The 13,332-nt window shown below is 40.6% G+C and overlaps 1 protein-coding gene across 4 annotated transcripts in view; it reads right to left on the bottom strand.

Moving 5' to 3' along the window:
• kcnip4 (Kv channel interacting protein 4) overlaps window positions 1-13,332 on the bottom strand; it is a 130,137-nt gene that overhangs the window by 81,266 nt on the left and 35,539 nt on the right. Inside the window, exon 1 of one of the 4 annotated variants that reach the window (XM_035675338.1) lies at window positions 7,777-8,476. The exons of the other annotated variants lie outside the window; for them this stretch is intronic. Within the exon in view, the coding sequence (XP_035531231.1) occupies window positions 7,777-7,861 (85 nt within the window). The 5' untranslated portion in view covers window positions 7,862-8,476. Of the gene's footprint in view, window positions 1-7,776; window positions 8,477-13,332 lie in introns of those variants that run through there. 4 annotated transcript variants of the gene reach the window in all.

Here is a 13,332-nt window from a genome sequence, read left to right as displayed (position 1 = left end):
AAAATAACCCAGCCATTCTTTCCACTCAGAAGGACTCTCGTTTACAAACATTAGCGCAAATGGGAAAACTGATTACCTTGGTTAGCGAGGGTAAATTTAAATGGACAGTGGCACGGGATAACCGCAGGCCAATGTAGAGCGCAAATGTAGAAAAATGAAATCAAATTCATGCAACCTAAAGGGATTGCCGGATGTGGTGCTGACATAGAAGAGATCAATAAAAGCACAAAAACACAACTTTTGCTCATATGTCAATGTAGCTTTTGAAGCTCCAACCTAATGAAAGTACACTGACATTAACATCAACACAAACCTCTCAATTTGATTAAAGGAGAAATTCAATTTTATACATCAAGGTCAGATTAGTAGTCATGAGGATGCAGCCTGTCAAAACAAATAATGTCTGTCAAAACAGATAATGCCTGTGGTGCTGGAAGGTGCTTTCTTAAAAGGACCAGTGTGTAGGATTTAGTGGCATCTAGACATGAGTTTGCATACTGCAACCAACTGAATACCCCACCACTTACCCCTCCCCTTTCCAAGGGTTAAGGACAACCTATGGTTTCTTTGGGTAACGTAAAACTCCAAAAGGCCAGTGTTTGGTTCTTCTGTTCTGGGATGCTTTTAAAACATGGTAAAAAATTGTCAACTGAAACACCACATCAACCAGCAAGACTCTGTGGAGGCCAATCAAATACATACAAGCTCACATTCCTGCTAGCTTACCTTGTAATTCAAGCGGTGTCAGCGCGTTTACCTCGCGATCGTTGCAATGAAACATAAAATAATTGCCACAGCTGAAACGTTCTGCTTGCAAACGCATAGTCCTGTAACTCAAACTGGACTGGATCGTATTTAATGGCTCACCAGTCCCACACAACTGGCCCCCATCAACGTAACCCCCATCAACGTAACCCCCTGCACTTGTTTTTGCATTGTCCAAGTCAGGATATAAATTGCTGCTTTGATTTTGTTCATTAATTTCTTAATTTCCCAAAACTTTATAGAAGTAATACTAAATCACTTGAATGTCACTTTAATTGGGTTAACACATTCATCTCAGTAATAGAACCTGTCGGATTTGAGGGCCTACAGTACACAAAAATTGAGAGAGAGTCCCCTGACATAAAGCTTTAATCACGCTTTCAGTTATGAGGGTGACATTTTTATGACAAGCTCATCATTACCTAATTATTCATTTCACATCTAGTAATTAATAACAAGGTACGGAACTGTTGGGATGGTAAGTGACAGAGGGATTTCTCTGAAACCACAGCAAGAAAGTTGCTTCAATGACCGCATCTGCATTGACATTGGTGTCTTTTGGGTACTTCTTCTGTAGAGTAGAAGTGATGATGGAGGGACCCAGAGCTTAACCCTGCAATAATTAATGCGCAACTACTTCCGAATCTTGACCTCAACAACAGAAAGGTCAAAGAATATTTTCACTCTGGTTTTACAAAGAGTTCTAGATCGAACTAGATGGTGACATTAATTTTCCACTACAGTGAGCACAGTCTCCCTTTCCTCTTTTACATAACACTAGGCCGGATTGTTTTGCAGTACATGAACAGCCCGTCACTTCTTTTCAGTCAGGCAAAGGACCAACCTGGGATTTAGCTACTGTATGACATCAACAGCAAGTTCCGATAATGCTCGTAGTGTAGCCAAGCACTGTGTGTACTGACCGTACGAGCCAAAGAATCTGTGCTGCTCTGGTGTTGGACGGCAACACAGCAGAAACCAGAAACCAGAAGAAGGCCGGTACACTGTGAAACATAGAGACAGTAAACTGGCCCTGCTGGGAAGCTGATATGGATACAGATATCACAGTCAAAGGTTTTATTTCTGCTCTCGCCAAAGGCATTGAACCTTAGGAAAGGGGTCATGGTGAAAGATCATGGTGCAAGGTTAAAAGAAAACCGTTATCAGACTACAACGATACTTGTCCTTCTTTTCCATTATGTAAGAGGCTTGGCAGAGATGCTTTGATGTTCTGCATCGCTACGGCATCCAAATGTAAGACTATACAACACATCTTGTTAAGATACTGTACATTACTGTGTTTTCTAACGCCGTAGTGACAGAAACGACAGTGACAGTGTGGATTCTCATTAGTTTCCTCTCACATATTTGTGAAACTAACCTGAAAATCCAGTAATAAAAAAGGTACACAGGATGTCCCTAAAATGGCTCTTTTCAAAGTGTTCTCAAAGGAAGTTTTGAGTACAAAGAGTCCATGCTGTTAAACCTCCCTTTGGATGTTTGTGATTTGATTAAAGTGTTACCAAGTATTGCCTGCTTTTGCTTGCAGCTTTTGCAAGAATCTCACTTACCAGATGGGATTATACTTTCTATATGAGGAGTTAAACACATTTTAGGATTGTGAGCAAAATGTAAAAATGTGAGCAATCAAGCTTTTCACGGTATGAACATAAACCCCAAACTTCAGGCTGTGATATACACAGATGCTTGTCAGGTGAATCAAGCAGATGCCATGTTAGTTCACTGTGCGTGAAAAGAAACATTATGCAACATGGTTAGCCATCTGTTGTTGTTGCGCCTGTCCAAACATCACAGCAGAAATATTCTGCTACAAAAGGAAAACATACACATACAACTTAATTTAAAAACATAAAAAATAAGTGCTTTTGGACATTGTGTTGAATTTAAGAGAAAAGCCCTGAATTTGCTGCAAAATTAAAATTAAAAGATATTATTGAAAGCTCCCTTGGTCATTTTGTTCAACCATATATTTCTATGAGCTCTGCAGTCCATAAACTTTAGCAAATTATTACAGAAGAGGCACAAAGGCTGGTAGTCAATCCATAAACCAAAGTTATTAGGTTTCTCTATTAGTAAAGATGCAATGAACTTCTAACATTAGCTAACAATAAATGTCCGCATGGGCCATGTTTTATCACTCTACAGAGGACACTCTACACTATACATTACGACTACACTGTCTACTTGAAACCACAGCTAATAGAGTAAAAACAAGCAGTGTTAAATAGCGACTCTTCTCTTGCCTTTCAGACATGATGCCAACCTGCCTGTGGGTATCAAATATTCAGTGTTTGGTCAGGGATTATGGGCTTTGAACATGCTGTCCTCATGGGACAGGTGGAACATGACCTGCTAATAGCCATCAGGAAACCAAAGAGAGGGAAACAAAGACGGGCCCTAGCGTCATTGGGCAGGCCCCCACACGTGCTCCCAAGTACATGCTGAAAAGTCACAGAGTGCATTTTTTATAGCATTGTCTTGTGTCTCCACGTCTTCACTTAACAGACTTCTTTCTTGCAGGAGAATTTTTTTGTTCTTTGATTTTAGTTTCTTTGGCACCAGATAAGACCCTCTTTCAACTTATAATTACTGTAGAAGTACAGAAGCCTAAAAACGTTTTCAATAATTCAACATAAATACTTTAAAAATGATTCTAAGCAGTAGATCAGAAAAAGGTTTATTAAGAGGTAATTTCTCTGACAGACATTATTCCTAGTTTTCAGACTACATTGCCTCAAAAGGACCTTGAACTCAAGCCATCGCTCTGACAGACAGAGACGGACTGTTTGAGGCACCTGGTGGGGACCATCCCATTAGGGGTGAAAGAGACTGTTCTGGAAGTGGACCCTGGTCTGACACAGCACAAGCTAGGACAACAACATCTCTAAGATGACCTCATAGGGGGTAAGAAAAGCTGGCAATATTTCTGGGTGAAAGGGCGTAGGCGTCTCTCTGCTTGCCCTGTTGCCACTGCAGTCCGGGTAATAATGTAACTAAAGTGAAATATACGAAATCCCAGGAACCAACACTGGTGGCAAGCAAGCATAATTTGCATTGTTGAGAAACAAACAAAAAAATCCCATTTAGTTGATTTAGCAATAGAAAAAGAAGGGAGGGAAGAAATAAATGCTTGTTTGGCATTTACTGCAGCTCTGCGCACCCAATATATAATAATTTGAAAGCTCAGAGACATTACAATCAGCATTGTTCCATTATAAACAACACAGCCAAGAAAATATTCATTTCCAGCAAAGAAAAAACAACTGCATTTACAAGCTGAATCAAACTACTTAAAATCGATACAAGCAGGTTAAAAAGCTCAGAGGCTCATCAAAGCTTTGATCGCACAAAGCAGTCAGACAAAAAACTTTCACCAGTCTTGTTCCAAAAAGTAAGTGCAGGGGTTTGAGAGGGCATGTGCTGTGATGTCTAACAAAACGCTTGGACTCCTGATGAGAAAAAAAGGGATGATGCATTACAGAAGCGGAGATGCCTGACAGGCAAACACTCAGGGAACAAGCAAACTGTCGAGATGTCGTGAAAGATTGCAAAAAGTATTACTGTGATTCAGAGCAAGTGGCAGATTTAGTGAGTACTACAATGCAGTCTAGTTGAATGGAGGTGGAAAAGACATGTTTATAGCCTATTCACTGGACAACTAAGGGTATTGATTATAGACCAAATAGACATAGAGAATATGTCACTTAAAAGAAAGCAGCATAAATCACCCAGCTTTAGGACATCTAAATGATCCTGATGGATATTCTGCTGGACCGGTAGCTCTCCCTGTCCATCTTTCAAGGAGGAGCTGTTGGAAATGTTGGAATAGACGAAGATTTCCCCTGGCGTGAGCAACAAATACGTTACACATGCAATATATTGAATATGTGCTGACACTGCTGTTTGGATTTATAACCTGGAATAATGTGCATCTGTGATTTGTTTCCCTCCTACATCTGAAAAATTAAGGCCTACTGGGCAGTGATGGTGGCATGAATATGAATGGTGGCCTACTGTCCCCATTGTACCTCTAAATCAGTTTTGATCAATAAACAATTTCCTGTGCTCAAGACATCAAATTGGCATCAAATCGGAATGTAAATACATATCAGTACTAGAAATACTGCTGTGCAGGATAACAATGTCAAAATTGGACCTTGACATATATCTTGGTCATAGATCTATATAGAGAAAAAGTCCTTTGAGGACAAAAAACAGTCATGACATTATAGATGTAATGTACAGCACAATCTGCCCAGGCTCGTTCTGTTACATCATGTACATTACCCTCAACCTTACACTATGTGTTTGTGCTGGCGAACCCTGTGATCAATGAAGCAATGATTGTGAGGCTGTTCTGGGACAATGAACATCTCAATTAAAATCCCATGGTCTGCTAACCGACTCCATCTATCATTCTCGTCCCCTGGTCACTCGAATACGTCCGAGCCAGCTTCGGTATGGTCAAACTCCATTTATATTAATCTGCAGCACAGCCTGTGTAAGGTGAGTTAATATAGTGTGTTTATAGAGAAATGGATCCACTCGATGGGAAATTGCCTAATGAATGACTAATAATAGGTTTTGGAATTTTAGAGGTGTAATGTCTTTCTCTATTTTTTTGGACACAGAGCTCGTAATAGGATGATAAGACCCAAACGTAACCCAACATCATACTCGGCTTCATATGCTGACATGGTCTTTGGCATCTTATGATGTTCAAATCTGAAAAATAGGCTACAGTAATGCTGGTTTCAAATCAATACACGTCCAATTAAATAAAATTCTGTACGTACAGATGGGTGACAAATTAGAGGAAAGAGAGAAACATGACATGATCGTATTCATACAGAACACGAGGGATCATTGAATGGTTTGATGAGCATGAAAATGATGTGAATCAATTGAACACCTATGGGAGAATGGAGAGGGTTCCAGAGACTAGGAGGTTTGTGTTTGTTTAAATATCTGTAACACCCATCTGTATATATTCAACACATGAGTATACGCATTCCCATTTTTCATCATTATGGAGGGTTAAGTATTTTCTAGTCCTGAGGTTCACTGAATAGCAACCAAACTAATATTCTTCATGCAGTCTGGTCAATAAAAAAAGAATGTTTCTCTAACTCAGCAAGCCTACAGTAATTGGGCTTTGTCCAAAGGGAAATATGTCAAGGCTTGTATTTAACGTGATCAATAGTTAATAAGTACTGACACTGACATTAAAAGACCGCAGTCTTTCACCCAAACAAACAACAAACAAAACTGTGGCGCAGTATAAAGCAATGGTACATTTTATCAACCAAAGCTTTGAGGACAAGAAAATGACCAAATATACACTAATCATGTTATGACCAAGTGGGAATTGCAATGTGACCAAAACGACCTGCTGGTAGCTATGGAAACCAACACCATACTCCTTTGGGCAGATACAGTAGATGAATTTCTCCAAGCTTGGTATCTCCCACAAGTCTATATTTATCTGTATGATTGGAAAGCTGAAGCCATCTACACAATTTATAGGGCAGCCCAGTAATGGAGAAACTCTTCTATAGCTACCTCCCTACTGGTTCTCTCTGTCTCTAAGGTCAAGGAGACAGTACAAAGTAGATCGTGGCTGTATGGAAATATTCTCTAATGTATCAGAACATAAAGTCCCCCCTTTTCTGGCAAAACATAAAACAAATTGGAAGGAGCCCCTACTAGAAAAAAATATACGTTGGAATTTATTAGTATGTTCATCTAACACCTTTCTGTGGTTTAGCACCATCTCACTCGTGCAGCGTGATAATGAACAACTCACTCAAGAACTCACTTAATGCAACGAGACAGGAACCATGCACCACAAAAGGTGTTAATTATGCTACTAGTGTATTCCCAGCATCTGTATAAAAAAAAGAACTGTAAGGTCTAAGGATAAGCAACCGCAACGTGCTACTGTCTTGATAATGTATGTAAATAATCCTTAGCACCACTTTGATGCATACCAGCAACATGTGCCAATGATCAGTGCATGATACTGCGGATAACCTGTATCCTGTATTGGACTCTTCATGGAATAATCTGCTAGTAATCCACTATAATCCTAGATTTAATCTTGTTAATACCATTGATTCAGTCTTATTACAAAAGCTCTTGGTGCATGTGTGCCCAGAACAAAGGAGAAACCAAAATCTATTACACTTTGCACCATGATACAGGTACATACAGAAATAGTAAGTGATATTACTGTGTACGTATACAGTGTGAAACAACTTCTGCTTCTGGAGAGGATTTCAAAAGGATTCAGCATCAGCATACTGCTCCAGATTATATTTTTTACTGTTGTGTTTTTCATTGTCACATATTTAATTATGAAAGTAAACCTTAGGGGCAGATAAAACCCATAACAACTGATGTAGACATGAAAATTGGACTTCTGACAACTTTTGACAAAATCTGAAAGTTACAGTGGTAAAAATGATTAACGTGACTACAAGGTTGAGCTGACAGAACAAATGCGTTTGTCAAATTTTTGAATACATGAAATTGTGCATTTGACAGCCAAAGACTGCATCGGAGGCTGTTTGATCACATTATTATTATAATTTTTTTAATGACTTCACCTTTGCCTCTAGTCATAGTCTGACCTTTTGTCCTTTTACACTTACATTTGCACACACACTCACACACAAATGATGGTGCAGAGTAGGTAATAAATTCAAGCCCACTCTGGAAATCCTTACAATGCTCTAGCAGAGTTTGCAAGCATAAATGTATATACAACCTAAATACTGTGAGGCACTGATGGTATGCAAGTGTCCTAACAGAGCGCCATGTGTCAAATGTTAACTTTGTAATGAGCTACTTTTGTCAAAACATGAATCAAGTGCAGGAGTTTGACCGAAATGCCAAGAGGAGAACACAAAATCACTGCAGATTTAAGAGAACCGCCGCAAATGGAAACGCAGATAAGGAAAAATCCTCTCAGTCCACCAGGAGCCTTACCGGTGTTGAGTGTGCCTGTGACGAGTCTGAACAGGTACTGTGCAAACTTGAAGATCTCCCGTTTGCACCTTTTCCTGCAGCTCATCTTTGCTCCTGGGGTTGGAGTGGGGTAGGGGGGTGGGGGGGGGCCTTGGAAAGGTCAGCACAAAAGGACGACTCTGTCTTTCAGGGTGAAAACAAAAACAACAAAAAAAAATCCAAGGAAGACTTGTACTTTGACAAAGTCCCACGACAGGGCGAGTGTCCTCTTCTCTCCTATACTCCTCTAGCTGTGTCAGCGTGGCCCTTGTGTCTGCGTGTGGCGGGAGTGATGATCATGAGCGAGTGGGGAGCAGTGAGGGGGGCTCGTCTTGCGCGCGTGTCTGTATATATGTCCAGGCTCCTCTGGTGCACGGCTCCAAGGTAAGGCTGTCTTGATAAACACAGGGATGGTTGTGTGCTTTTATGTCAGGTCATTAATATTTGCTTACCGGCGGTTTACCTCCTGCTCTCTGGGGAAGGTGGGGGGGCTTGTCTCAGTCTCTTTTTGTCTTCCTCCAACATTCACTCCTTCTTCTGACTTTTTCTGCAACTCCTCTGAGCAAACAAAGTCCTACTCTTCTTCTGTGTACTACAGACTACTCTGTTGGCTTCAAAATACAGTGGTTATCCAAAGAGTCTCTCTATCTCTCAGACACACAAACAAACACACACTCCTACACTTGATCTCGTAGTGCGCCTGCTGCTCTGCTCTACTCAGCACCATCTGTGGATGTTTTACACTCACTGACGGTTGCCATGGAGGTGTGGCCTGATTGGCCCAAGAGGAGGAGGAGGAGGAGGAGAGCGGAGGAGGAGGAGGAGAGGAATAAAAGAGAATTAAGGGGAAAGTGTCCAATGAATCAGCAATGACAGTACATTATGGGCCTGGCGCATCATGTGTAATTGAACGTTAAAAAAATGAGTGACAGTAATGGACGACGTTAATGGTACACCATGGGCTCTTAAGACACAGATAAGGGAAGTGGTTGACGAAGTGACAAATACACTGTAAATATTAAAAAGTCTAGAGATAGAAGACTGCGGAGCACAGGTTGGTGAGATTTGTGAGAACAAAATGTCAAGGTCAGTATTAATAATGACTGACAGCGTCTGTGATGACATTAAGACTAGCCAAGTGCATCATTTTATCCACTAATTAGCCCATACTGTACCTCAATTGCACTCATCTATCAATGCCAAGCTCTCCCATCTGAAAAGCCGGTCATTAATTCAAATTTTCAACTGTTAACAGTTGTATTACTGTAGTGGATTTGCTTAAGAAAACACTGACGTGCAGTTTCTCATTATTACACATCCATCAGGCTGACAGGCACAGGTGTGAAATAAGATTGTGCTGAAATCTGCTCTGAAAACGGGGGTTGATATTCCACAGGTCACTTGACAGAAAGGCAGGTCTATTTTGGTGAATCCTGCTCCGTGTAGAGTCTTTGCAGACTCTGACCTTGGAGTTCTTGTCGGTGTGTTATGCCAGCACATGCACACGCACGTTCTGGACAGGAATGAGCAGTGAGGGGATTGTTCCACAGGCCGGAATAAAAAGTGTGCTTGGAGAAAAATAAAGATTCAAGGACTTGAAGTATCGTGTGAAACTTCTTAGTAGGTCAGAGCAGCACAGAGAACTAGTACAGTGTCTCAATTAGGTGAATAATTTACAAGGTACCTGTGGGGCGTAGCAGTGCCTTTGTGACATGACTTGCTTTCATAGGCTTTGGCAGGGGACGTGACAGACTAATTTAAACAGAAAATTAATTTTAAAATTGTTTTGTAGTCCCTAAAGAAGAGTTGCTTTTTTAATTGACCGTTCGCTAAGCCCCGCCCTTTAGTTACTAATGATATGCCAGTAAGCACATAGGCTGTTTATAATGATAAGAGTAGCTGATTTAGCATTGAACTGCTCATCAGTTTATGAAGAAAATGATTTCAGAAGTAGGTTTCTAAATTCAAGCTGGCGACTGTTTATTTTTCTGGCTGAAATGACAGTTTTATCATAACTAGATAGTTAACTAATTAACTTTAGCTGCAAGAGCTAGTTGAAAACTCAGACTGACTCGTTTTGAAACAATCCTGAAACAATGATATTATCCTAAAAGACTAAAGATATAATAGTCTAGGCAAATTGATAGCATCCTCACCTTTTTATGATGTATGCCGAAGATATGGGGGGAAAAAAGGAGTAGTATTATTTTGTAGGGCAGGTTAGATCTAGTTAGTCCTAATATTACATACAGTACAGTGTAATAAGAGAACATTTAAAAGTGAAAAGGTATTTAATTCCATGCAGAGCCCTGTTTGGATACTTTGCTTGGAGAAAAACACACTTTGACAGGAAATGAATGATGTAGGGATGTCACAACACCAGAAATGGTCTGATAATGATTTAATACTGCATCTACTTAAGTTTTTTTGCCCCCAATACCTATTTAATATTGAGCATCTGCTGATACCGAGCCCTGCCCCAAAAACCTGCAAAACCCAAAACTGCATTGTATTAAGAACAAAACTGTTGCTTACTGTTTTTTATAGATTACTTAATAACAAAGTAGGCTATAAAATGGCTTTTTCTCTCTGTAAACTTTTTAAGTTTTGTCCCTGTCTGCAGTAAATTTCTCTCCCTTTACCAGTGTCCTGCAGCATTCTGTTGAGTGTTTTGTTTTTCCCCGTCAGTACACCTTATGTGCGGATTACATTAATAAAATACTCTTCTTGGATTTTTGGTCGTGGGTCTGTTGATTCACCTTTAGCGGCGTGGTGAGTGTGCAACTCTCCACCACTGTCTGTCTCGCCTCTGAGCAGCAGCTCAGCCCCGCCCGCAGTGAAACACCACCGCAGGCGGGGCTGAGCGCCAACACACACACACAGCAGAGTGAAAACAAACAGCGGAGAGAGTTGACGATGGCTGCACTGTGTGCAAAATAAGAAATACACATGTACAGCAACACTTTGTCTTCCGGCATTTAACAGCAGGAGTATACATTGCCCCATCAAGTCGAGAAGAACTGCATCCCTGGGACCTTCTATACGTATGTGGTAGCGTAGAAATATGAGTACCATCATGTTTTGACATGTGAACATAACCTGTAACCCCGCAAAAAATAGTTGGTAATTATATGCTGCTTGTTAAATTGTTTAGAAATGCTAAGCTACGCTAAGCTAGTTAGCTGGACAAGCTAACAATTGCATCTTAACATAGAGCAGATTAACACTGATTTAATTCTTGACACCATCGCTTGTATTTCTGGTTTTGGCAAGCCTTTAAAAAAGGACATGGCAGTCTGAACTCTTTACTCTTACAAGAAGGTTCTTAAGCCATAGATGTTAAACTTAAACTCCTTCCCGTACAGATATGGCTTCTACAGTTGTTGCTACAGACAGCTTTAGAGACCAATATACATGCAATCCTCAAGTCTGGCTTGCATGTGCATTTGGACCATATTGTGCAAGCCCCACCCACCCACTGACCCCCCGAGAACACTCAATTACAGCACGTGTGCAACTCCATCACCTGTCATCCAGCCCCTGGTTTCCATTTCTATCCTTGTTTCCGATAAACAAACACGCCCCTGAAGTCGCCTGGGGGCAGCTACACTGGAGTATTTTCAGGTCACACAATGCACGCACATCTAAGTGTCTATGACAAAACGTCCAATGAGGTTTTCCACCTCACTATTTCTGAGATGAACATATGGCCTACTGTTCGCGTGAGAGATCAGCAAACAAACACTGACAAAAACATCATCATTCAGATGCGTTGCTTTCACTAAAAGTCATATTTCTTTCCTACAAGCCTACAAGTAACTCACAGATGACTCTCAAGGCCTCCCCCACCCCCCTGTTGAGTGTTGAAGCGTGATGTGTGGAACAAATCGCCACATTCCAAGTCCATATACAGTCAGGAAAATCTCTCAACATGAGTCATGTTTAGCTTAATGAGTATGGTCAAGGCAAAAAGTGATATGGAAGCGGGGGTCAATACAAACACAAATGTTAAAATCTTGAAGGATGTGTGGGTAATGTTTAAAAACAAAAGAAATGCGCAAGTGATATCTGGTAAAAAAAACGAGGGTTTATACTTTCAGAACATGCAAGGAATATTAATTTACTTACGATTTTCCAGTAAACCAGACCCTCTTGACATTTAAACAAAACAGAGGAAACGTCTCAAGTAAAAGTAGCCTAATCTTAAGTTATACTACTGTATCTGCAGCCTCCAGGGTCCTGTTCAAATACCATCTTCTTAAACAGAAAATAATCATGCTCATTCCTACAGCACAGACAGATATAGCTACTAAGCATCAAAGTAAATGTAGCCTTGACGCAGAATTATTTAGCCTGACACTCTGTTCTTAAGTACCCTTGAGCCCACCAGAAGAGTTTACTTGATGAAGTGTGGACTGATTTCACCACTGTTCCGGCAAAGAGGGAGCTAAAATCAAAGTAGTGCACCATATAATATTAACAATGTCGATTTGGCCTTACAACCCCTTTGAAGCTTGGTACAGTTGAAGGGAATAGATACAGAGTGGGAAGGTGCTTCAGTTGGTTTGCCTTTTAACGTGTTACAAAATTTTCAAGGTTTCAAAGGTGTTATTTCCCAAAATCTCACCCTTCAGCATGCACCCCGTCATCTAGAATATGAAGTTCCAAAGGGACTTTCACAGAACTTGCACTTTTTCATGTTGCACCCTGCAGCAATGACAGGACTTACATGAAATAGCCTCCATTCGGGGAGAGTTTGACAGATATATTGATCCATCTAGAAAACACGAACTGCAGGTGCCCGGGAGTGAGAGGCTCCATTACCAGGAGAGCTCTTTCCCCCTCCTGTGAGAAAGCAGCTTGATTGGCTGTAAAGCTGCAGACAGTGGCTTGTCATCAAACATGGGGGCACAATTTAATACCATATACTTCCTTTTGTGACATGTATGCATGCTAAACAGCAGTAAAATGTCTGCCAAGATAGAAAAACGCTCGCTCGGTGACACAAAGCACATCTGGAGAGACGGATGGCAAACCGGCCTTTAAATCTTTAAAATGAAAGTGCATGATATGTCTCCATTGGGACAGGTCAGAAGCGGAGAGCTTTGGAAAATGTGAATTGAACATCAAGGGCTGAGCCACAATCTATAAAGCACCCATCTGCAGTGGAGTGTGCTTCACTGCGATGTATAAGTGCTCCACCTACTCACCTTTCTCTGCTTGACGATATCCAGAAAAGGGGTTTGGAAAGTTGCTGGAGTGGAGCAGGACACTGTCTGTTGTCAACTGGCCATCCACAGCCTTACTCACACAAGTCAGGTTGGTACTATATGTACCAAACGATACCTCTAAATTATTCAAACTTGTATATTTTGGGCTTTTCTTGTCCCTAATATAAGGGTCATGCTCCTACTATAAATGCTCATAGCTTGTGCATGGTTTGATGAACTTTAAGGCAATTACCCTCCTCTAAAATCTACAGTATATATATATATATATATATATATATATATATATATTTCATATATTTGATATGGC

Source organism: Morone saxatilis, unplaced genomic scaffold (assembly GCF_004916995.1).
Source record: "Morone saxatilis isolate NCDOM2014 unplaced genomic scaffold, NCSU_SB_2.0 Contig4, whole genome shotgun sequence".
NCBI classification, from domain to species: Eukaryota; Metazoa; Chordata; class Actinopteri; family Moronidae; genus Morone; species Morone saxatilis.
The sequence above is the reverse complement of the archived record's forward strand: the minus strand, read 5'-3'. Positions and strand labels throughout refer to the sequence as shown.